The 25,672-nt window shown below is 46.5% G+C and overlaps 3 protein-coding genes across 5 annotated transcripts in view; all 3 read left to right on the top strand.

Moving 5' to 3' along the window:
• The window catches only part of rhbdl3 (rhomboid, veinlet-like 3 (Drosophila)), a 40,443-nt gene extending 34,030 nt beyond the window's left edge, over window positions 1-6,413 (top strand). For both annotated transcript variants that reach the window (XM_047043574.1, XM_047043575.1), the window contains 3 exons: window positions 2,620-2,720; window positions 4,070-4,130; window positions 4,576-6,413. In XM_047043574.1, the coding sequence (XP_046899530.1) occupies window positions 2,620-2,720; window positions 4,070-4,130; window positions 4,576-4,847 (434 nt within the window). In that variant the 3' untranslated portion in view covers window positions 4,848-6,413. The remainder of the gene's footprint in view (window positions 1-2,619; window positions 2,721-4,069; window positions 4,131-4,575) is intronic.
• A 1,335-nt stretch (window positions 6,414-7,748) lies between these two features.
• Window positions 7,749-13,264, top strand: znf207b (zinc finger protein 207, b). The gene is made up of 10 exons (XM_047043570.1): window positions 7,749-7,917; window positions 8,387-8,513; window positions 8,623-8,761; window positions 8,877-9,062; window positions 9,270-9,345; window positions 9,472-9,533; window positions 9,741-9,880; window positions 11,219-11,464; window positions 11,837-11,993; window positions 12,419-13,264. The coding sequence occupies exons 1-10, from the start codon at window positions 7,877-7,879 to the stop codon at window positions 12,568-12,570; spliced, it is 1,326 nt and encodes a 441-aa protein (XP_046899526.1). The 5' UTR covers window positions 7,749-7,876; the 3' UTR covers window positions 12,571-13,264.
• A 2,668-nt stretch (window positions 13,265-15,932) lies between these two features.
• cd7al (cd7 antigen-like) lies at window positions 15,933-21,184 on the top strand. Of its 2 annotated transcripts, none has more exons than XM_047043578.1 (5): window positions 15,933-16,137; window positions 17,428-17,778; window positions 18,154-18,525; window positions 19,562-19,668; window positions 19,954-21,184. In XM_047043578.1, exons 1-5 carry the CDS (start codon window positions 15,954-15,956, stop codon window positions 20,116-20,118), a joined length of 1,179 nt encoding a protein of 392 aa, XP_046899534.1. In that variant the 5' UTR covers window positions 15,933-15,953; the 3' UTR covers window positions 20,119-21,184. The 2 variants fall into 2 exon arrangements, with proteins under 2 accessions (XP_046899534.1, XP_046899535.1); XM_047043579.1 differs by lacking the exon at window positions 15,933-16,137 and adding an exon at window positions 16,219-16,748.
• The last annotated feature ends 4,488 nt before the right edge of the window (window positions 21,185-25,672 follow it).

The following is a 25,672-nucleotide window of genomic DNA, read 5'->3' on the forward strand; positions in this document are numbered from 1 at the left end:
CATGAGGGACCCAGGTGACCCAGGGAGGGGTCGAACCCTAACCACTCTCAGACACACTAATGATCCAACGCACTCATACTCAATCTTGCTCAAAGGGGCCGGTACAATGAAGTACATCCGCAAATGCATGACGTGGACATAGAAACACACACACAGCTCGGGAGAAGTTTCACCTCTGACTGCCTCAGCCTCACTCCCGTGTCCAGGTTCCCCTTTGTGGCCTAGTTCGAAAGAACAAGCAACAAGCAAGACAAACGAGCTGTCGGTTTACAACCCAAAAACGGACCTCTGAGGAGGGTTGAGATGGGACTGGAAAATGGAGGATTTATTCAGAGTATCAAAGGTGTGTGTGTGTGTGTGTTAGCTGGGGGAGGGGGGGGTGAAACAATCATATGAACAGGGAGAATTACAGGGGTAACTAAGATATGGTCTGTTCATAAGTACGCACCTTAGGCACAGGAAATAGGGTGTGTGCACATGCGTTTCCTGGGTAGTGTGTCATCATCAGCTTAGATTGTTGTGCAGTGACCGATGGCACTAATTAGACACACACACACGTGCGCTCTCAGGCCACACACCCGATTTCACCCGACACACATTTCAATGAGACACGAGAATGGTCTCGGACATTCAAGTATCTGGGACACTTTGCACACAAGTCTACACACAGTACAAGGTCTGTCTTTTGACAGTTGATAAATTGTAAGGAGAGAAAAGCATGAAGGCCTTGATCGTTTATGTGAGTGGTACTTTGAAGGTGCTTGAAAACGTTACTGAATACTCACTTGGAGATTCCATTTGCGTAGATTTAAAAAAAATTGTCAAGCACTTTATTGTTAGTCTTCCCTTTTTAATTTCGAATTCACCGACTTCCAGATAGAGGAGCGGTGCTACGTATGAGATCCCGCCGTGTTCAAAGAGCGATTAAAAGTACATTGTGCGAAAGACAATGTCCCTCACAAAGGGTTGCGCTGTCGAGGCATTTCGAAAATGATGGGTTTGGGTTCGGAAAGTAATTGGAAAGTCCTTGAGTTTGAGGTCCTCCGTGTGGTGTCCTGGTCTCTCTCAGTGTAGAGAAGTCTCTAGAACAGAGCAGGGTAGGTTCATCTCGCTCAATTTACTGACAGAAAGAGGCCATTGGAAATATGGAAGCACCTCGGGAATCGCTAAATCAAAGGCCTTTGTGCGCTAACTGACTTGGCATGTGTGTTTGTGTATCTGTCTCTGTCTCGTCGTGTGTGCGTGTCCCTTTCTTTCTGTGTGTGTGTTTCTTCCTCTATGTTCATGTGTGTCTGCAGTTGTGTGTGACTGCCTGTTTCTGTGTACATCTGTGTGTGTGTGTGTGTGTGTGTGTGTGTGTGAGTGTGTGTCTCTGGGTGGGTGTGTGTCTCTGGGTGTGTGCTTATTCATGCAGTGTGTAGAATCACCCCAAGCTGTCTCCCAAGCTATAAATAGCCCCGCCCCTGATTAAGGTGCCTTATCCAATCATCACAACTGGGAGTGATTGAACATCGTATAACTCATGCAGGCCTCTCGCTGTCAGCCATAGGCCTGCTACATTATCACACCAGCCCAGTACTTATTTACTTCCTAACACCCAGCGCACATGTATGTGTGTCTGTGTGTCTGCGCATGCTGAAGAGGTCTGTCTTTGTACTAAAGAGACTTCTTCAACGCTTTGCACGTGTGTAGATGTGTGTGTGTGTGTGTGTGTGTGTGTGTGTGTGTGAAAGAGAGAAATCACTGACCACCTCATGGTTCCTCTGCTGCGTAGGCAGGTGTGTCCCATGAAGTTGGCATCAATAATTCACCTCAATCAGGCGCTGAGCTAAGGAGTCAGGAGGATATACTGGGGATGCACCCCCCACCCAGGGGGTGTGTGTGAGTGTGTGTGTGTGTGTGTCTGTCCATCTGTGGGAGAGTGTGCGAGGAATTTGTCTGTTTGCCCTCCCTAAGAACACTGGGAAGATTCTATGCGGGTAATTCAATACTTTCTCTATCTCTCTCCCTCTCTCTCTCAATCTCCGCCACACTCTCGTCTTCCATTCTATCTCCCGCTCTCTTTCTCCCTCAGAGTCCCTGTCTCACTCACATTTCGTGCTCATTCCCTGCCAATCCCAGCTGCGTATTGGTTCTGTCTGCGCACCCGTATTCCCCTCTTTCACGGGGGGCTGATTGAGCCTTTTTGGACAACGGGGGGGGGGGGGGGATCTGGTGACACTGTCTGTCAAACAGAGTTGGTGCCAGTTCATTTCAGTGACATCTAATCACGGGCCGTCTCATGCAGAACTCAGTAGAGGTCTTCCTTTAAACTGATGCGCCACTGTTACTTTTTTTTGGTCGCTTTTGTATTGGAGAGCTCAAAAGATACACACACACACACACACACACACACACTGAATAGCGCCATCTTTGTGCGTATCGAACATAACAACTCCCGTAACTATACAGGGAGCATTGTCGCATGAATGAATCGCTTTCCATTGAATTTGAAGCACCCCTACTGATAGTGGCCCAGCCGCTGGCTATGAATTGCTCTATTGATTCATTGAACGTGGCTGTTGCCGGCTCAATGCTGATGTTGACCTTAGCCCTCTGCCCTGTGTGACCCTCCTGCAGGCTCCCTGGCGGTGTCCGTCACGGACATGACCGCTCCGGTGGTGGGGTCATCTGGAGGGGTCTACGCCCTGGTCTCTGCACACCTGGCCAACGTCGTCATGGTAGGAGATGTGTGTGTGCCTGTGTGTCTTGTGTTTCTGTGAGTCTGTGTGCATGTTTGTCTGTCTGCCTGTGTGTGTTTCTCTTCATGCGTGTGTGGGTGCAGAAGCCTCTAGTCTGGAGATGAATATCACATCACTCAGTGCTCCTGTCTCACGGAGGAGCAGGGCTGCATCAAAACACTGCCTTCTGCCCAGCAGGTGCTATGGGGTCTACACATTCCACGCATACCTCCTGTCAGTTACTCTGCCCACAGACGGAGGCTGTTTGTGTACTTGTGTTTCAGCATGTCCCTGTGTGTGTGTGTGTGTGTGTGTATTCTCATGGTTTTGTGTTTGCGTGCTTGACTGTGTGTGCACAAATACGCATCTTTTTTTTTAATATATATATATATATATTTTAGACATGTTCTGCTTTGTTGTATAATGACAGTATGAAGATAGGAAAGGCAGGGAAGAGAAAGAGAGAGAAAGAGACAGCATGATGTAAACGGCCTGGGCTGGAATCGAACCCGGGCTGCTGCGTTAACGCCTTGGCCTATATGGTACACGTTCCCCCCTGTAAGCCAACAGGACTGCTCCTGTGTGTGCATATCTGAAGGGTGTGTGTGTGTGTGTGCTGCATACTGATGACGAGCGTTCATCACATTCGGCGTGTCCCGCTCTGAATCTCATCATCGGCCTCCAATCGGATTTCAGCATTGTTGCATCCTCGCATCCATGTTATCCTCCCTGCTCCCCCTTGACTCAAGCCGAGGTCTCGCCCCCACAAGAAAAAACTCCCAGGGTCGTGACCTTAGTCGGCGAAGGCCCCCCTGAGGGGGGGGGGGGGGGGGGGGGGGGAGGTTCTGTCTGTATAAGAGGATATACCCCCCTCGTCAAATATTTACACTTATGGTTCATTTACAACACACAGGGGTCAGGATGCACTTCACCCCTGACCCCCTCAAAGAGCATCATTTCAGATCTTAGTGCTTCCGGGCTGTGCTGGATGAGGCCACGAGGAGACGGGGGAAAGATGAGGAATACATCTGGGTGTCCAATCCTCCGTCTTTCCGCCGTCCCTCTCGTCTAGTCCATCTTCCTTTCTCTTCCCCGGCTCATCTCGTATCTCTCTCCCGCAGTGGAGCCGGGCGCTCCTCTGTCAGTGGGAACCTCCTCATCTCTGATGTCTCTCTCTCTTCCCTCTCTCTCTCCCCCCCTCCCCCCCCATATATCTTCATTTATTCCTCTCTCTGTCTTTCTCTTTCTCTCTGTCTCTCTGTCTCTCTCTCTCTCGGTCTCTCTCTCTTCTGTCTCTACCCTTCTCTCTCTCTTCCTCTCTCTGTTTCTCTCCCTCCTTCTCTCCTCAGAACTGGTCGGGGATGAAGTGCCAGTTTAAGCTGTTCAGGATGGCCATGGCTCTGGTGTGCAGTAAGTCCTGCCTGGGGTTTTTCAAAGTGTAAATCCCTCCAGTCAGTTCTCCTCTGCACTGGGGAACCTCCCTACTTTCTGGTTTATGTGGATCATTACGGGGGGGAAAAGAAACAGAAAGTAGCCAGTGGGACCATCAGTACATCAACCTTGCACATAAAACGGTCTGATCTTGACCTAGATTGTGAAGTGGTCTGGCCTTGTGGGTTGGTAATGAATAGATGCCAAAGAAATAGGCTCTTCTAGGATTCTAGCAGCGGTGCTAATGGTATTTCAGGAGATGATAAGGATGTCCTCTTTCAGGAAATTAGTCCTGACATTTGCGATGGACTGCCTCGCCAACCTTTGAATATACAAATCGACAAGATGTTGTTTTGGGCAGCCATCCTCTTCTTTTTCCTTTCTTTCTTTCTCTCACTTTCTCTCCCGCCCTCCTTCCCCTCAGTGAGTGTGGAGTTCGGCCGGGCCGTGTGGCTCCGGTTCTACCCCCCGGCCTTCCCGCCCTGCCCCAACCCCAGCTTCGTGGCCCACCTGGGAGGTGTGGCGGTGGGCCTGACCTTGGGCGTGGTGGTCCTCCAGAACTACGAGCAGCGGCTGCAGGAGCAGTCGCTCTTCTGGATCTTCTTCTGCGTGTACGCCCTGTTCGTCCTCTGCGCCGTCTTCTGGAACGTCTTCGCCTACAGCCTGCTGGATGTCCGGCTTCCCCCGGCTCCGTGAGCTCCGGACTGGTTTCCGGAAGCCTCTTAGCCGCACACACACCCCCCCCCCCTCCACCCCACCTCACCCCCCCTCCCTCCCCCCACACACACACACACTCTCCCATCGTTCCAGAGCAAGGGTGGCAAGATGGCCGCCTCCTGGTGAGTCTAGGGAGGAATGAGGTACCACCGTTCCGAATGGTTCTGCTTAACTGGATTGATACGAATGTGACGCCATTCGCCTGGGCCCTCCCCCCCCCGCCCCCCCCCCCCCCCAACCCAGTGGTGCCTATTGACAAGGAAAAATCTGGAGCTGATTAGGAGACCTAGCCACAGCCGAGGATCATAGGGTTTCAGGTTTTGGTGCCATATACTCCTAATCTACCCCAACGTGATGAGTCTGAAGGATGACCAGTGTTATATTGCAGAAGTGGAACAGGATATCTAATGATATCGTTTGGCCAAGTCTTTGGGTCTGTGCAGCCACATTTGGCCCTTTCAAGATGCTCCTGGTTAATGCGTGCCATTGGCTCAAAGAAACATTGTCGTGTTGAGCACTGTCGTAACCTCAAATGTGTGTGTGCCCTTGTGTGTGCGTGTGTCGAGTATGGTGCGTGTACCGTCTGTGAATGCACAGTTCGCCATGGTAGGCGGTGCTGGTATGCTTAAACGACTTTGTGAAATCATTTGGTTTTGAAATAACCAACACAGAGACAGTTCAGCCTTTGTTTTCCAGGATGTTGCCAAATGATCTCACAGCCTTTAGCATTGAAGGGACAGAAAACACAAGTGGAGGACTGTTTTAAGTGTTATTTAAGCTCTCTCTATTGCCTTTTTGACTGTCATGTATCGGGTGGGTCAAATATAATTTGCTCCCTGCATTTGCATATGGGAGACAAAATGGATACTTGTCATTGGTTCGTTAAACTCTCAACAAGTATGTTGCCCTCCATCCACAAAATGAATTTAAGCTACGGGGTTCAAATATCCCTTGATCCATTCCTGTAGTCTGAAATGGCTTTCCAACCCATCATGTTCACTGATCGGACATGGATCCACAGGTGAAAGAATGGAAGGCTTAAGGGTGTTTGCCTGACCCACTCCAACCATCAGACCAATGACGAGATGAAGCGGCAACTATTAATACCACTCTGACGTTTTCCTGAATTGGATGCTGTGTTCGTATCACATAAACCCCAACAAGTCTGACCTCACACCCCCCCCCCCCACTCACTGTTCTGCACTGTTCCTTAACGTACATTACACTGGTAACTGCTTGCACAAAACAAGCTAAAAGACTTTAATGATAACAAAATTGATATTTTAACTTGCAATAGCTGGTGATTTTCCTAACATGAACATAGGCCTATTGGTATTAGCTGTACAGTGTTCAGTTGGTCTGCGTTGTGATGTTGTGATCTTGTATCCTGTTAAAACGTTGATTGAAGGTGATTTGGGATTGTATATAATAAGGGCTATAAGGAAGAAGAAAAAAAAACACAAAAGAAGAGTCATCGATAATATTTTAACATGTGCATATTTTGTAGATTTGATATGTAAATATTGGAATACATTAAACAGTTTTATAATGAAACAAAGTGTGATTTATTCTTGACAAGTGTCTGTCTTATTGACATGCCTGTTTTCTTATCCACAATCCCCTTTTGTCTTATAACAGAGGGGCTATTTAGTCTAGACAATAACATTGTTGCACAACCACACAGTACAGTACTTCTAGCACAACTGACTTCAGTAAATTGTAGTCAAGTTTTTTTTTACAACAAAATGGGAGACAAAAAGGAACCAACAGGACACAGCCTTAGCTGTGAAGATGGCAAAACAAACTCACCCTCCTTCACAAGTCATGATCTCCTCCAGTCTCTTTTGTGGTCGAGGACAGTCTTACCCACCTGTTGCAGAAAGTCAAGTCTTGTAGGCTGTAAGGCAGGTTTTGTCCCCATTTGTCATGTGTTGTTGCAGCGCTTTTGGGGAAACGGGACGTCAAAAGGTGATCAATTATATGCGTGTGGACACGAGTCGGCTATAATTCATCAAAGCGATCCTGTCACAGTAGCTATTATGGCCTAGGTCACTCATAAAAAGCAGCAACTCTGAATGCATGAAATGGAAAATGCATTTGAAAGCATTAAATGTTCTATTTCCCGGCATACATATGTCACAGCCATCATTTAGGCTACCTAGGAAAAGGGGGAGTGTGAAAAGCTGTCCTTTGTACTAGACACAGGGAACTCATGGCCAATAATAGGAACCTAATACGTTTATAAAGGTGGCACAGCTGAATATTTGTTTATAAACTAGTATATTAAAACTTGATTGAAATTGAAACGTGGACCTTATGCCATTGAAAAGTAACACGCGGTCGCTCTCGTGTGGAATGTGTGGGTATTACATTAGCCTTGAATGCCATCAAAATAACAGAAATGTGCCAGAACAGAATTTAGTGGCGGAATCCACTTCCAGGTTGGATTTAACGATTTCTCACCAACGGAAGGATAGTATAGGATCGACGTAAAGAGCAGTTGGATATGAACACAAATATATAAGAAATTAAGCAATTACATAAACAGATGTCCGTGTTCTGTCTTCTATTAGACAGGGGTAAATACATCGTGCTATAACTTAAGCCACTGTTGTCCCCAAAAATCACACGCAAACACACACACAAAAACGATCAAGTTAAAATATTTTTCTTTTCTTTTTTTCTGTCCCCGAAAATTGACGTTTTATTTAAATAAAGATTTAAATTAGGACAAAGTTAAAATATAAATTATTTTAAAAGACTTATAAGGGTGGTTCCATACGTCTTGTCATATTGTGTCTGTTATTACAACAGTATCCCGTGTGTTTTTTTTAAGTCTAACTCCTCATGAGAAGTCAACCGGAAATTGAATTTCTTACTGAGGCTGGCTTCATCCTGGTAGCGCCATTTTCGGCGTTGTCACAAGCAGCATGTCGCTATTCTTCACCAGATAATACGATAGGATTTTAGTGTTTATTTGTTCGCCAACTACTTGAATACTCTCCAAAATGGGACGGAAGAAAAAGAAGCAGATGAAGCCATGGTGCTGGTATCCTTTGGTTTGTAGAACCAAACTCAAAGATGAATCAAATGAAAAGGATGTCGTACAGCTAGCTATTGTGGATTGCTAACTCTTGCTAGGCCTCATTGGACAGTGTGTTTAGCTAACTAGCGTTATTGTTTGAGAGGGGTAATCCATGTTGTCTTAACAATTTAACCCACTATACAAATGAAAGGTTATTTATTGTTTATTCAAGCGACGTATATCAGTCCTTCACGAAATGCGTTGATGGTATTATGAACCATTAAAAAGCTGAAATACATATACCGTTAGCAATTTAGTTAGCATTACCACAGCCACGCACACGTTAGTTAGCATGAGGCACTGTGTTTGTGGCAAACATTGTTTAAGTGGAGCCTATGTCGTAATGGTATTGGACCCAAAGTATCGATTACACCTGTTTAAACCACTCTTGCTAATGTCAGCCTAGTTTATATCCTTGACCTCAATTTCCTAGGTATTGTAACCGAGATTTTGACGATGAGAAGATTCTCATTCAACACCAAAAGGCTAAACATTTCAAGTGCCACATATGTCACAAGAAATTGTACACGGGTCCAGGTCTGGCTATTCACTGCATGCAGGTTGGTATACGTTTGACATTCTATTAGTTCAGTGTAACAAGTAGCCATCCAGTACGCTGCTCATACACGAGCGCTTTTAACACGGTGTTGACGTTGTTCGACTTTTCAGGTTCATAAAGAAACTATTGACGGGGTTCCAAATGCCATCCCTGGAAGGATAGACATAGAGCTGGAGATTTACGGCATGGAGGGAATTCCAGAAAAAGACATGCAGGAAAGACGACGGACATTGGAACAGAAATCGCAAGGTACGCAAAACGCCAACCTTTCTGTCATGTACGTCTCACGTAGGGAGAGATTTTTTTGGGTGGGGCAGCTGCACCCTGAGCCAAACGTGTCATTTCCTCACTGAACCCCCCCCAGAGAGCCAGAAGAAGAAACAAAACAACGCGGACGACTCGGACGAGTTCGACGACGACGACGAACCGGGGCCCTCGTTCCAGCAGCCCGCCGCCGCACAGCCCCAGCCGGGCTACGCTCCGGCCATGGGCCAGCCGGGCATGCCCCCCGTGTCTGGGGGGCCGGGCATGCCGCCAGGGAACTACTCGGGTACGCACGGTCGCTCACTTCCCCACCCGAGGGCTTGCTCCCTGGGTGTGTGTGCGCTCGCATCAGAATCTTAATCAGAAGTAGAGAATCATGCTAGACATCCACGCTCCTAAGTGAACAGGCTCCTCGTGCAGCAGTTGGGGAAAGGTTGAAGGTAAATGAACTTTGGCACTAATGACTACCCCCCTGTTCCTCCTCCTGGTTCAGGTATGCCCCCCATGATGCCAGGCATGCCCCCCATGATGCACGGGATGCCCCCTGGGATGCACGGCATGCCTCACGGGTGAGTACCGAGCCAACCTCCTGGGGAAGCCCGTCCGTCTGGATCCGTGCATGTGAGGTTCTTTGCCAGTCTATAGCGAGTCAGTGGCGTGTTCTCAAAACTGTTGCGGGCGATGTGTTGTCATAGGATGATGTCAATGGGAGGGATGATGCCCCCGATGATGTCAGGGATGCCCGGCATGCCTCCAGGTGAGCGCTGGTCTACATCTTTCATTTTTTCTTCTCTCCCAAGTTTTAAGCATAGTGGGTTTCATTCCCTTACTTTTAATTGCTTAACGCCATTATTGTGCTGAACCTGAGTTGAACCTGAGTTGAACCTGAGTTGAACCTGAGTTGAACCTGAGTTGAACCTGAGTTGAACCTGAGTTGAACCTGAGTTTGTCCTTCTTCCCCCAGGAATGCCGCCCCACATGGCCCACAGGCCTGGGATGCCCCACATGACCCAGCCGCCCACGGTAGCAGGGATGCCGGCCCGCCCGCCCGTCGCCGTGGCACAGCCCGCTGTCACCAAACCCCTGTTCCCCAGCGCCGTACAGGTGGGCGTGGAGAAGGAACTGCTTGGGGCTCACCAATGTCTTAACTCCTGTCTGTTGCGAGCAGTTTGGCGCCAGTCACTTCCTGTTTGTGGCACAGTGCTTCCTGAATGAGTCGGTCAACTGAACCGACTGCTCAGGTCCCCCAGAAACGACCATGGGTCTGAAATGTTCTCCCCATTCCTCAAATTCACCTCCTATCCCCTGACCTCGGTGTGGACGTACTCGCTCACACCCTTTCTCCTCTCTCTCTCTCTCTCTCTCTCTCTCTCTCTCTCTCTCTCTCTCTCTCTCTCTCTCTCTCTCTCTCTTTCTCACTCTCTCTGTCTCTCTCTCTGTCTCTCTCTCTGTCTCTCTCATTATCTCTCACCCTCTGTCTCTCACTCTTTCTCTCTCACTCTTTCTCTCTCACTCTCTCTCTCTCTCTCTCTGCTGCAGATGGGCTCTCACGCTCCAAGCACAGCACCTCCGCCTGCAGACCCTCAGTCTGCAGACCCTCAGTCTGCCCCCTCTCTGTTCCCTAACCCGGCACAAGTACGCAGGCAGGAGGTCTCCCCGCTACTCCGCACGGCTCTAGTGGCATGCAGCTAACGATGAACTCGGCCTGGCTGTAGAGGCTTAACGAGGCTGTCATGATGACATGTGTTTTCACACAGGCCAGACTGCCTTGACCGCACCTCAAAGAAGGCCTCGTACTTGTTGAGTGGCCTGCATGTTTTTTTGTGTTTTTTTTTTTTGCGTTACCTAATCCTACTAAGACATGAGTAAGATGGCAGACTTGTTAAATCGGTTTATCTCTGGCATGACTTGCATTTAGCTTTTTGAAGAAGAAAAAAAACACCAACTTAAAAACATTTCCCCTGTTTTCTGCACCTGATTTCATCACGGTTTCCTCGTCTTGTGTAACAGCCGGGTTTGGTTGCTTCAGCGCGTTACGCAAACTGGCAGGCGTCCAACTCTTTCGCCCTTCTCTACTTCACAAAGGGCTGACATTAGGATTTTAGGCCTTTTTTTTCCTCTTTCTTTTCCCTCCCCCCACCCCGATCCAATGAGAAAATGGTTAACTGGCAACGTAATGATAACTAAAGGTTTTGTGGCATTCTGTAAACTCTCCGTGGCTTCCCACTCACTCGGGTGTAGAAGAGGATCCATGCTGCTTACAATAGTGTTCTTGCAGTGTGCTTTGCACTGCCGAAAAATGTGTTTTTCTTGAAGTTGCTAAAACGCTTTTTACACCATCTCTGGGCCGCACGCACGCACAGAGCTCTGCCCACAGCTGGGTGATGTCGCAACCCCAGGCAGCCATCTCACGGTTCTCCCCTCCTTCCCTCTCATCTCCAGGCCCAGCAGACTGCCCCAGGAGTGGTGGGCACCAACCCCCACAACGCGGCCGCCTCCGACCCTCCCAAAGCCACCTTCCCCGCCTATACCCAGCCCTCTGCCTCTTCCTCCTCCACCTCTTCCTCCTCCAACCCCTCTAGCAGCACTGTGGCCAAGCCCCCGGCCACAGTGTCTAGTAAGCCTGCCACCCTCACCACCACGAGTGCAACCAGTAAGTTGATCCACCCTGATGAGGATATCTCGCTGGTAAGTTGCTTGAGCGTTGCGTTTTGCCCTTTCACAGTAAGTAATGTATGACGAGGTTTACCCTTTTCCTGTGATTAGGCAGTCGTTGCTGGATTTTAGATCACTGGGTACACCGAATGGGTGGGGTCGTTATAGTCTTGATCATGTTGATGGGTCCAAAGAATGGGACGGTAAAAATGAACCCACCCATCTGGAGTGCCCTGTGAGATCAAATCGAATGCACCCTACTTTTTGGTTAGGGTTAACGTGTCAACTCGAACCTAGGTGCATGTACTTGCTTGGTGTTTGCCCTTGCACTGCCAAGGGAGATAGCCACGTTAGCCCTCAGTCTGAGCGTGCCCCTCCCGGCTCTTTGTCTCTCCCTCCCAACAGGAAGAGAGACGGGCACAGTTGCCCCGGTACCAGTGTAACCTCCCGCGGGCCGGCCAGGTGCACCTGTCGGCCCCGCCCGTGGCGGCCGTGGGCGGGATGATGCCCCCTCAGCAGGGCATCCCCCCACAGCAGCCAGGCATGAGGCACCCCATGCATGGTAAGGGCTTCAGCCGCACGCCAGGAAGTGACCTGGGCCTGGTCCACACTGGGTTCCAAACTCACAAGCTACTAGGTTACCTGGGCCCAGTTTACCAGACGTGGATTAAGCTTAGGCCGAACGTAAGAGAGCGATGAGGTTGAAGATCTCCATTGAAAAGGTGTTTGGGCTAGGGCTAGGCTTGATCCATGTCTGGAAAGCTGGGCTTTAATGTTCCAAGTTACCTGATACTAAGATAGTCGATACCACTTGATAGATGCTCTGAGATACTAGATTTCTTAAAAATGCCAAGCTTTTGGGTCAGCTTTTGGTCAGTTTCACCAGCTTTGCCGTCTGCATGCATTTTCACGGTCGTTGATTGGTGCAGCCGTTGACACGGTGTGTTTTGAGTTCAGCGTGTCTGACAGCGTGTCTCTGTCCCCCAGGTCAGTATGGGGCTCCCCCCCAGGCCATGCAGGGCTACATGCCCGGAGGCATGCCCCCGTATGGGCAGGGCCCTCCCATGGTGCCTCCCTACCAGGGAGGCCCTCCTATGGGCATGAGGCCCCCCGTCATGTCTCCAGCTGGGCGCTACTGAAACTCCAGCAACACCACCATCGCCCCGACCCCCCCCCCCTTCACTAGGTTTGGAGGTTAAACGTTTTCTCAACTTGTTGCTTTTTAAAACAAACAAACCTAGCCCAAGCCAATGAGCTTTAAAGACCAGGGACGGCGAAGAAAAACGTTTAAAAAAAAAAAAAACATGTTTGCAACACACGGACATTAACATTGACATCATTTATTGGGGGTAGGGGAAGTAACTCAAACACCACACAACTTTTGACGCCAACCTAAGTAATCTGACGCATGTACATGATTCTTTCATGTTTCACTCAGGTTTGTAGATGTGTGTTTAAAATATGGTTTATATTGTTTTGAAGCTGCTGGAGTAACATGATCGTACCAACCCCTTACGAAAGGCAAGTTCCTGTAAATATATGATTATTTCTTTTTTGTTTTAGTTTTTTTTTTCTTTGTTAATTGGCTGAGGCCCTCACAGCATGTTTAGGTGCTGTTGGACTCCAAGTCCCCAACTATGGTTGGTGAGGGTCTCTGATGACTGTGATGATTCCAACTGTTTAGTTAGTCATGTCCCTGTTCCTGCCTTTAGCTCGGTTCCTTTTTCAGGGTTATTATTCCATGATCAAAAAGGGTAAACGAAAACGTGTGTGTGCTGTCTTCTGTATTGTTTTAAAACTCTTCTGTTGTAATAAAACCCACTTAAAATCCAATGCTGGTTTTTCCTGGCCTGTGGATGGGAGTCGACATTAAGGTTTGTACCGTTATTAGACTTTGAGAGCTACTGGAGAAGTGACCCGTGGGATTTGGGTTCATGCACCATCTAGATAGTTTGTCCTGGCTGTCATGCTGCACCGTGCATGTTAGTGCGGTTGACAGAGACCATACAGTTAGATTTGGCCTTCACATCAATTGCTCATGTCCTCTGGGTGCATGACCTTCTTTCTTTGCTGTAGAATGTAATTATATATATTATTTTTTTAAAGAGAGGGCATCATTAACTTAAAAATTGCCCCTTCCAATAGACCTAATATAGAATGAGAACCTGCAGTTTTTGGACATGGTGGCAGTGAGATCTTTCTGCCTAATATTTTTCTGCAGAAATTGTCCTTAGCCACAGACGCACCCAGGGGACATGAATTGTCGAAAAAAAAAGAATGGTTCTTGCGTGATGCTATCAGAACCTGGTGGGACGAGTCTAATGTTGCCCTTCTACTGCTATGTCTTTGTCACCTAGAGTACATCTCTATCTGCCTTTCAGCCTAGAAAGCAAGCCACCTGGCAGGACAGGTCAGTTAATCCTGTAAGTACCCTCTGTTGTATTCTAGAGTGGCTGTCTCCTAGAACCACTGGACTTGATTGTTGTGGGACACTGGAGTTATCTGATACCCATTAAACGATGTCTTTGGTTTTATGATCCAAAGTTGAAGAATGTGAATGTACACTTTTTATTTTTTGTTTTTTGGAAAACGTGTCACATGTATTGTTGTGGAGTGCCATGCTTGCCCTTATGTTCCTGTCTGTCGTTGAAGCACTCGGGAGGGCAAATTCTCTGGAAACAAATGTTCCCTCTCATTGGGTAAGTAGCCTGTCATGAGGGCAGTTATAGCCACGTCTGACTAGTCCAGTTGACCAGTACACACAACCCAGATTGACATTTGATAGATTATTATTGGATTCAACCAAGTAGAAATCGCAAAGGAACTATTGACCGATGGGTCAAGTTGTGATTAGATACATTCATGGGAATTCACACCATGGAAATGAGAGCATTTTATGGAGTTATTTATATATTTGCTGTTATGTATTGATATGCATTGACACCCGCCTAGAAAGATCTCAAGACATGCCAAACAAAAGAATGAAAAGATTGTACTTCAAAATGTTAGCCATCTTTGTACTACTAGTTCTAAACTGCACTCGACACATTAAACAACTTAATCAGCCTCTGTTGTCCAGACATTGTAGACTTGGTACGAAATCGATATTACATCTTTAAGCTGATTGGACGTTGTAGTGGGTGACTTGGGTTGTCATCGGTGTACTGTCTAAGTACTAATGTGTATGATCAAAGTACTATGTTTGAATGCCTATACTATATGAATAAAGGGTTTGCATAGTTAACCATATTGCGGGATGTGTCATTGTTGAAGCCAGTGCATGGGGGGGGGGTCAATTATTGCACCTTACGTTTAAGATGTAGTTGAAGCCAGTGCATGGGGGGGGGGTCAATTATTGCACCTTACGTTTAAGATGTAGTTCAATATGCAGCCTGCTGCCATTCATGTAAGACATGGCAAGCGTCACATGCTTGCAGAGCACATGCATGCGGAGGTGTCATGCCTGTCCCATTGGTCAGTGAAGTAACATCTGTCACGATGTCCATGTGGTAATTAAGCCCCGGTGTCACGTGGGAGAGGAGCTTCTGATTTCAGGCGGATTTCCCGCTCAGGGTGGTGCGTGGGATCACAAGTCTTGAGTTGATGAAATGCCCTTTAATTCGAAAGGGCAATTTGTGAGCGTCCAAGCGGTCTTGTTTTTTCGAATAGAATGAAAGGAAAATTCATGTATTCCAAAAGCAGTTAGTTTGTTTTTGCTGTTATTATTTCTCACTACACATATTTGTACATAACGTGAAAATCTTCGCAGCAAGGACTCCCTAGAAAATAAATAAATCAAGTGGCATTAAAAGTCTAGACTGCAAGCTCAGCCATAGGTGTCAATTTAGGGTAGGACGGTACGGACATGTCCCCACCAATGTCAGGAAACTGTAATTGTCCCACCAGTAATTGCGAGTCTAAACATATTTTTGTTCATTCTTTTAACATGTTCTGCTCCACAATTGGTTAACTTTAGGTCAGCGTTACTCCTGATTGGCAGGAGAGGGCTGATCACTGTGTGTCTGTCAATTGTCGGTGGTCAGGTAAGCGTCGAAGCGAGACTGAGAAGAGATTTAATGATTGGCTTTTTGGCAGGCTACTCCTGTAAGGTGACCAGAAACATGACCCTGAAAAGGAGAACCTTGGCTCCAAAAAGGAGGACAATCCCAAAAAGTAGTAATAAATAAATAATAATAATAATAAAAATAACATTAGTCATTTTAGTAATGAGTCAACAGTCTAAACTGCAGTCTAGACTCCTGTAAGAGTTGTAATGTTTCACAGCATGAAATAATTTAGTCGGCTCAGCAGCGGTTTTATCATCCGCTGTTGTTGTGTTCGGAGCAAAAAATGATGTTAACCCGACAGAACTAGTATTATCCTTGTGCCGTTCTGTCTAAAGCCCCTTTCCCCCTACTACCCACGTCTATATTAATGCGACAGAGCTTACAGAAGGCATAATATTGATCTGTTCTGCTCTTAATGGCAAAGTGGAGTTCTGAACTTCACGTAGGCTTGAAGGATGTCTTTCTTTTTGGCAATGAAGCCAACTCAAATGGTAAAATGCAACGGTGGGCAGGAAGGGTCAAAAGGGCGAAAAGGAGGACACACGACAGCGGTCCGGACAAAGGGCTGGAAAACCGGACTGTCCGGACGAAATCCGGACGCCTGGTCACCTATTAACTCCCGCAAGGTATACTTTAACAGTGAGTGAATAATAAACGATAAAATTGAATTATATTACACTGTATATTATTGTTGAAAATGTAGCTTTAATGTGTTTCTAAAGTTAACGAGCCATTGCTAGCTCTGGAGCACAACTATTGAATTGTCAAGACATCCATATGTCTTGAATGAATGGAGACAATGCCGTAGTTGCGGTCGAAGGTATGCTAGCTAGTACCTGCACACTTGCAAAATGATTTGTTAAGGATTTGGTAAAACTGCCCCCACCAATGTTAAAACCAAACCTATGCCCTTGAGCTCAGCTATGACCAGACAGTGAGAAGCACCATAACTATCAGTGAATGTGACATATTGGAACTCTTTAGCAGTCCGCGCCAGCCAGAGCCACATTGCGCACCCACTTCCTGTTCGGCTGACGCTTGTCAGTGGTGCTTGTCTGAAAGCCAGCCCCTATTAAGTTACCCCACATCCCCAACCTCTTCCTCCACCCCCATCCCGTCATCAAAAGTCATTCAAGCCCAGCTCCCTGATGCCACTGAATACCTTATTCTTTGATGCGTTAGTGAAAGTGTAGTAGAGACGATGTGGGCGATGGCTGGCACGCTGATCCTCAATATGTTTGCTGTGCTGGGTAAGTACCGAACACCTGATTATGGTTTGGAAATTGGAATGAATGCACATTTTATCGCATAACTACATTTTATTAACCCTTTGATACACAAGATGCAAACCCCTTCTAATGCACAACATGGGTCTAAAACGACCCGCATTCATTTCCTATGATATTTAATGTATGCCATATCTTTTGAAATCAATTAATTTAATTATTTAATGTTCTAGATATTAATTAAGTATCCTGTTTTTGTTGTGCATTAAAGGGGTAGTAATACAAAAATGTTAATAAAGAAAATAAGGATGTGATGATTAAAAACAAGTTAATTGAGGAATACCTCGAATACTGAATGATTAAATACATTTATTGCGAAGATATAGAAAATGTAAACTCCGTCGGGTCACTTTAGACCATGTTGTGGATCAAAGTGTTAAACCCATTAGTTGAGGGCGCAAAAGTCTTTGATGAAAAGTGTTGAATTGGGTTACTGTGTCAGTGATATCATTTTTTATTTTTTTTACTACTTGCAACTGTTACTACCAACACTAAAAGGGAATGACAGAATGACTCAGGTTTCCATTAGGATTTGCCCCAACTAACCCTGGAGGCTGATGACCCCTCCCACCGTGTGCCAGCACGAAAGTTCCTAAGATAACTTCATAGTCAGATACTGAGCATTTTGTCTTTCCTCTCCTAGTGTGTGGTGAAGTCCAGGTCCTGAACAAGAACAAGGGTGATTCTGCCGTCCTTCCATGCGTGCACAAGAACAACGGCGAGAAAGTCGTTGGCCTCGGCCTCTACCGCAAGTGGCTCCAGCCCGGCAAAGTGATGTATCTGTCAAACGACAACAAGCCCTACTTCCCCAATAATGAGCAGCGCATCGATGTGGAGGGAACACCTGAAAGTGGGCAGGTGATTGTCTCCTTCGCCCAGCTCCGGGGCCAAGACTCGGACATCTACTACTGCGTGTTCACACTCGAAGGCATCTTGTACAGGAACGCCACCAGCGAGACGGAGTACTTCCTCCACGTTTCGGACAAGCATCTCGGTAAGCATCTCCTGTGTTTTTTATTTTTCATAAGTCGTTTTTTCTCAGTAGCAAACCCGTACTTTCACTGCAACAAGAGACTTCTTCACACGTCAGTATAACTTCCTCTGTGCGAGTCTTGTGTTGGAGCTTCACTTGGACGGTGTGTTTTTAGTTGTTGTTGCGAGGTTTAGATGTCATTCAGACCGCTGTGGCCTCTTTATCATGCGTCCTGCAGTTGCTTCCTCGCAAGAATAGCCTTCCCCTTCCCCCCCCCCCCCCCCCCCCTCCGTGGCCCCACGGACAGCCCCCCCCCCCCCCCCCCCCCCCCCCCCCCCCTCCCCAACTGCAGCAAGAGCAGGAGTAAGCATCCCTGTCTGTTCCTTCCTGCCGGAGATGTCGCAGGCCCTCCGGACGTGGGGCTAATAAAGGCGTGCGCGGGGGGCTCGGCCACGCTCCCCTGCCTCACCCCGGGTGGAGGGACGGGGCCCATGGAGGGGGTGAGTCTGAAGAGGCGACGGCAGGGCCAAAACGAGGCGGAGGTGCTGTTCCACTCCAAGCGGCCCCTGGACGTCCGCACTTCCTCCTCGCCGTTCCCCGCGGAGAGGCTCCACCTGGGCACGGTGCCCAGCGGGCTGGCCTACAACCTCACCCTGCTCCACCTGAAGCCCGAAGACAGCGCTCTGTACAGCTGCGAGCTGCTGCTTCCAGACAAGCCCCACCACAGCACCACGCTAGGGATGCAGGCCTACTTTGTGTCGGTGCAAGGTGGGTCATGTCGTACGGCTTGGGGGACATAGGACTTGGTTGTGGGCCCAATAAGACAAGGGCATGTGGCTTTCCGGTCGTTTCATGGGTTGAATCAACTGCTGCTTCCATTTCTGAACATGGTTTTTTCCCCCCACGTTAACCTTTCTTTTCTCTTTCCTAATATGTGTTTGTCCACAAGTGCTTGGGGTATGTTAGAATTCAGAAAGAATGTGTTCACCAGACCACCTGTTGAGCCATTGTTAAGACATTTTTCAGACTAAATGAAAGGTGTGGTGGAACAATTGCCACCACTATAGTTTGACAGCAAGGTTGGGGTTTTCTAGGTCAGTGCTCTTCAATCCTGGCCCTCAGAGCCTATACTGTCTGGTATGTTCTAGATCAGGGGTGGCCAACCCTGGTCCTCGAGAGCCTCAGTCCTGCATGTTTTAGATGTTTCCCTGCTTCAACACACCTGATTCAAATGAATGGTGATCAGTCTTCTGCTAGGCTTGATAACATTTAGTCATTTAGCAGACGCTCTTATCCAGAGCGACTTACAGTAAGTACAGGGACATTCCCCCCGAGGCAAGTAGGGTGAAGTGCCTTGCCCAAGGACACAACGTCATTTGCCACGGCTGGGAATCGATCTGGCAACCTTCAGATTACTAGCCCGATTCCCTAACCGCTTAGCCATCTGACTCCCTGACGACCCCTTAGTTTGAGTCAGGTGTACTGGAGCAAGGTTACGTCTAAAATATACAGCACAGTAGTATTTGGAACACATCTTATATTCATCAGAAATAGGAAATGTTTTAAAGGTGTTTTTAGGCACTTCTGTTTAAAGCACCTTCACAGTAACCTAATGACTGAAGACCACTTAAAAAATGCAATCTGACTTCTACAGTAACAGATTTTCCAATGGGAATTGCTACTGAATTGGTCACTGTATAAACAGGTCCGAATTGAAGAGATGGCTTGCTGTATTTACTGGGTGTCCAAGCGACCCTGTTAATCAGACTGCACTCACAACCTTGTGTCTTCTTTGTCTTCCCAGATGGTAACTGCCAGTGTTCAAGCTACACCACCCTGCTGTACACCACCTTTGCAGCCGTTGGCCTGTTACTCCTCATCGTCCTGTTGGTCTTGTTGATGGTCTATCGAGTGAGTGGGACTTTTTATATGATTCTAAATATATAAACACATTTGCCTGCTGCGTCATGCACGTATATGCATATGGCGTTTTAAAATTCATATGTAGAGGAGACAATGTGACGGCTGCTTGGTAAGGTCTTGACGTGAAGCTTTCATTGCCAATAACACATTTCAGAACGTTGAACTTTGCACGCCTGTCTAGTTTCATATAGGAAACAAAAAGGTCTCACTTGCTGTTCTTGTTCACCTGTTGATGGTACTGATTTAATCTCCACGTTTCCTTCCACTTCTCAGGGGAAGGCTCGCCAGCGCGTCAAAGCTCAGCCCCAGATTGACATCTATGAGGAAATGGTTGGGGTGCGGCCACCCAACAGTAAAATGGGCCCTTACCACCTGGAGGAAACGGATGCTTCGCTGTACAGCAACGGTGGTGTGAAGATGGAGAACCACTACGAGTGATCCCAGGGGCTGGGGGGGGTTCTACCCAGAGCGAGCGAGTCGTCAGAAGTGAGGTCAGCCCTTCTCGTCAACACCTCTCTCTCTCACTCACACACACACAATGGAATCTGGATTACAACTTCTCACCTCTGTGCTACTGGGAACTGGAGCACCTTAATGTCATTAAGAGATGTGGACAGTGTGCTATCATAAGCTTCTATCTGCTTTCAAATGTGCACTGCCGTGGCGTTAATATTATTTTACGTGAAGAGAGAAACTGTACATACCATGTTAAATGTAGGTTCAAGTGAGGATGTGTTTTTGGCTTTGCTTCAGAGTGCAATAATAATTTAACTGCTTTTTATATGAACTTTGTCTATTAAATTCCACATTCAATTGTAAGACAATTTTTCTTGGATACAAATAAAGCTATATTTTCAAAATAATTCACAGTAGTAAGACACTTCTTAACAGCCAAGAAAAAATTGCAATTTATTAATATAGTCCGAAAGAAGCTCCATAATTAATGGAAACATTTTTTTTCCGGTGTATGTCATTAACAATCACATTCTATGAGGAGGAAGAAAAGAACAACATTTAAAAGCCACAACTTTGTATCTCAGTTACAGACATTTTCCTTAAAATTTTTAAAATGAAAAGGCAGAAGGCAAAGTACCCCCGTCCCCTCCCCCCCCCTCCCCCTCCACCCCCCCCTCCTCCCCTTTAAAAAACGGACAGCCTTAGAAGTCATGGGCTTGTTTTCAGTAGAACCCACAGTGCTTTAGCAGAAGGATAAGCGCTCATTGGTTAAGGATTACACAGCATGGCGAATGCAATGCAAAGTTTTGCCATAAAGTCAGATGATGATAATGATAATTGATGAGGAGGGAGAGGGGGGAGAAAAGGAACGTTGCGAATGCGAGCTCGACAAAAAACAAAAAAAACAAACGGAACACAGGTCAAACCCTGAACACCAGAGTACGGCTCGTGGAGGCCCTGGAGAACGTCAGGCTCCCCCCCCCTCCCTCCTACTTGTGCATAGATCATGATCCTTTTCAAACCAGCTTCCCTCCACTTCAGTCTGTCGCCTAAACCATCAATGTCACATAAGAAACTCATTGAATACCTGCCTCAGGAACAGATGTTTAAACATCTTAAAGACGAGAGGGAGAGTAATATGCACGATGTTCCTGAACATTACAGGATGGAACCTCAAAGAAAATAAACATGTGTCCCATCACTGTCTTTTGACAAGCAACCCCCATTGATCAATTTTATTTAAATGTAAAGCAATTTTACACGTAAAGCACTATTTATTTTCTTCTCTTTTTGGAAAAAGAAGTTGATTTCAGTCCTTTATTTGGTAAATATGTAACTGCTACGGACTTTTTGAAAAAAAAAAAAAGTTATTCATATTCAGTTTCGCCCATATCCTTCAGTGCTTGGAGTTATGCTTTTTATTATTTAATTCTCACCCAAAAAGATTCTAATCAAAATGACGAAGTTGGTATTCTGGAACCCTGGCCTTCCTGAGACAAGCTCCGCGTCTTTCATGAGTGTGCAAGATAGTGAGCAAATTGCGTTGTTTACAGACAACAAAATCAAATCAATACATACAGAGTTATATAATCTTTTGACATCAACAGATAAATCAAAATTGAAATACGACTCAACACTGATCAATCCCAGAGTTCTGAAAGTAGCATAAATCTTCATTTTGCAAGTTTTCATATTCATTTGATGGAAGATGGAATTTGTCCGTTGTTTTCAACATTCCTGTTAGAAACTCCGTTTTCCTTGAACTCCAGACAAATGAAATGCTTGTAAACGACAGGTGGCTTTTGCAAAATAAGAACAGAGAAGATAGGCACCTCTGAAGGGGAGTCTTGTAACAAACTCACCTCCCCACATCATCCCTTTCCAATTCTCCATGAAGTTAACAGGGATTACTACTCCTTCTACAGCTATCTATGGCCACAGTTCTTACATTTTTTTTTCTCCATTTTTTTTGTGTTTATAATCAGAACAAAAGGGTGCAATACTCAATGATAACCCTCGTTGTGGTTATTCAACAATAAAAGCCACTATAAGGTAGATAAACATTTTACAGTTAAAAGAACAACAAAAAAAAACATTTTTTTCCATTAAGTCCTTGAGTAAACATTAACACGTGAATTGTCACCATCTCCCCTCAGTACTTAGTCTTGTTTATCTACAATTAGCTGAGTGAGGGGTTGATGACACTCAGTGCAATGTTAGAAGATAACGATGTCTATCAGAATATAGTTTTCAACAAGCAACAAAGAAAAAAAAAATCGGAATAAAAGAATTTAAAAAAGAAATACAACATACTGAATGGAACAAAACAGCAGACATGTGCCTAACACACGCACACATTTGTTTTCGCACAAACATTCATACACACCTGACTTTCAAGCACACATCAATGATTTTTGCATTTATCTTTCCAATATTGTTAATCTGTTTAAAACTTAATGCAATTTTTTGTACTGATGTTTTCGAAAACCTCGGAAGTGTACAAAAAAAATACTAAAGACTTCACATTACGTTATTGGCGCTCCTTAATTCAAGTATTTGTGTTTTAATATTTTTAGTTTTGATATGTTTATGATCTTTTTTTCTACTGGGTAAAGTATGCATTCAAACTGGTGATTTCAGGTTGAGTAGTTCTACTTAGTCCAAGGACAAATACCAATACAGTACTAGCACTTAATGGTACTGTAATATGTTTCATCAAATCAGAACGTGCATATCCACTTAGACATTTCTCTTGATCCATCAAGTATCACTTAAACCCCACCCTGTATCTTCCCTTCGTACTTTCACTTAGCTTGGGGGGGAGGTGGGGGGGAAATACATATTGCTCATCTTCAGTTGAATTAAACCCAGACTTTTGCAAAGGAAAAACTTAAGATTGAGATCAAGGTGTCTTAGGTGTGCTACCACACATCATAGTCTAGTATACTGTACTCAATAGTGGAGCTGCTGAGAGGCTGAGTTACCTCTCAGTGCTGGTGCAGCATGGGGGGGGGGAACCCCCCCTCACTGTGGAGTAGGATGCCTGGAGGACCAGGGGGCCTGGAGGACCAGGGCTGATGGGTCTGTCTGAGCTTGGATCAAGGCAGTTACAGAAACAGGCAATAGTGATTTTTGCTAGTGTGCTGCAGGACTGCATGTCCCCGAAAAGGTAGCCTTTTCCCGTTCGTTTTTTTTCTCCCCCTCTCTCCATTTATTCATTTACTTTTTAAATTATCTTAAGACTTTGTACCTCTTGAGATGTGCCCCCCCCCACCCCCCCCCCCTTCCTGCCGGGTGATACAGTGAGGCTCAAGCTATCCTGGTCTGTGGAAATGTACAGTTCTGTGAGACCGCTTTGAGCGGAACACAAACAAATAGGATAAATACAGCATCCACTTAAAAGGCACCCCAGCCTGCAGTCCGCTCCCTGGATGGATGGAAGCAGAGGCTGTTAACTGGAGACGTTTCAGCTAGAAGTGCAGAGCTTTTCTTTGTTAGTTTTTTTGTAGTTTTTTTTACATATATATATTTTTTTTTGTCTTTTTTCCTCAGTTTAGATTACGATTTTTTGTCAAACGTCATAAAAATGATGTTTTAAAATGCGATTTTAATTTTTGGTTTAAAAAAATATGTACCCGGGATTACCCATTAAACTGTGCACCGTAGCATACTGGAACCACCAACTGAGTAGAGATATACTCCATAACGGGGCATTCCCCCACGAAAAGCCAAACGAAACAAAACAAATGATCTCAGTTGTTCCGAGATGAGGTGTCGCTGCCCGTTTTGATCCCTCCTGTCCCCGTCGCTTCCTCCGGAAGGTTCGCGACAATCCAGATCGAAGAGTTCTTTCTCAAGATAGTCTTGACTTGGAGTTACTGCTTGTATTGGCACATGGGGTCAGGTTGGCATCTCTCGTATGCAGAGTGGGTCTCTAGGATGTGACATCACAAGCAGGCCACCTAATAGGAAGGAAGTCCATTACTAACCCTTCCTCGCTTGGCCTTAAGGTCTGTGCAGACTAATGCACCGCGGGCCTGTTAGTGTAAGACTGGCACAGCTCCCGCAATGTAAGGACAGGACCAAGCGAGCTGTGTGTTAAGCCTTAGTTGTCTCTCCTACCCTGAGATCAAGCTTGACAAGGAGATGTCTTCTTCAGCACAGTAAAGAGTGACAGAGGCCTGCCTTCCTCCTGTACTACCCCACCAGAAGGGAGGGTCAGGAATACCATGACAGTGTTTGTGGTTTAGCCCAGCGTTACAGGAGAGGCGGCCATTTTGAGGTGCTGAGAGGGAGCCAACCGGAGGGCTGGGGGGGGAAGGGGGGGTCTAGCTCTGGGAGGAGTGGCCAGTCCTAAACCAGGATTGGCACGTTGTAATGGGCCCCAGCCTCTAGTTTTTGCATAGAAACAGAGTCGTGGGACCTGTCTGACTGGTCCGTTTTGGGGGGGGGGGAAGGGGGGGTAGCGTAGCAGCTAGGCAAAGGGTGGCGTGGGGGAGGGGGGGGGGGGGGACAGTCAACGGGCAGGCGGAGCAGCGAGGGCCGGGACACACTCACCCCGTCTGAGACGTGCCTGGAGATACTACCTGGAAGTACTACAGAATACTGTCCCCGAAAAAACACCAAAGCATGATCAGTCACAACGATTAGACAATCAACGACAGTCTGCAGTATTGATCCTTGTTTTGCATTCAATACACAGGATGACATTGCAGAGGCACCTCTGACCAAAGTGTTTTCTGCATATGAACAGTGAAGGGCTAGGTCAGCAGCTGGTTTGAAGACCACTGCATGTAGACACACAACAAACCAAATCTACAACATCAAATAGGTCAACAACAACAACAACAAAAAAAATAATAATAAAAAAAATAATCAAAACAACACTGGCAAATTCCAGAAATAGGACTGTCTCAACTTCCAGCTAAAGTGATCTTTGTGTGAAAGGAGGGGGGAGACGGGAGAGGGCGTGACGACGACGACGACGGTCGAGTGCTGGCAGGTGGCCCGGCAGCTCCGTGTTGATTGGCCAGTCTTGGAGGAGCCGTTTCCTGCCCGGGCTGAGGAGGGGGGGGGTCCAGTGGGGGGACTTGGTGCCAGCCCTGGAGGAAGTGCTGCAGAGGAGAGCTAGCAAAAGCCCACCAACCGACCCGGCCGTCGCCAAGGAGACCACAGCAGAGAGGCACTCAGTGGACCCTCCCCATCTCCACCCCGACGCCGACCGACTGGCGGGGGCGCCAGAGACGGGTAACATTGCATGTCTAGCGCCTCTGGACACAACCAAGGCTAAACATTTGGAGTAACAGTGATATTCACTTTGATATCGTTCAAAGAAGAGGGAACCAAAAAAAAAACATTAAAAAAACAATCATACACCGCAGTTTTTTTTTTTTTTTTTTTTTCGATAGTACATTTCAGTTTTTAAAATGTTTCCCTTCCTCCTGCTACCGTTTCTGAAGTTCATTCTTGTCCATTTCAAGTTCTTGGACCAAAGTGGAACAACTTAGTATGCCAGACATATTTCCAAGTCTAGACA

The sequence above is a fragment of the Hypomesus transpacificus genome, chromosome 21 (assembly GCF_021917145.1).
Source record: "Hypomesus transpacificus isolate Combined female chromosome 21, fHypTra1, whole genome shotgun sequence".
NCBI classification, from domain to species: Eukaryota; Metazoa; Chordata; class Actinopteri; order Osmeriformes; family Osmeridae; genus Hypomesus; species Hypomesus transpacificus.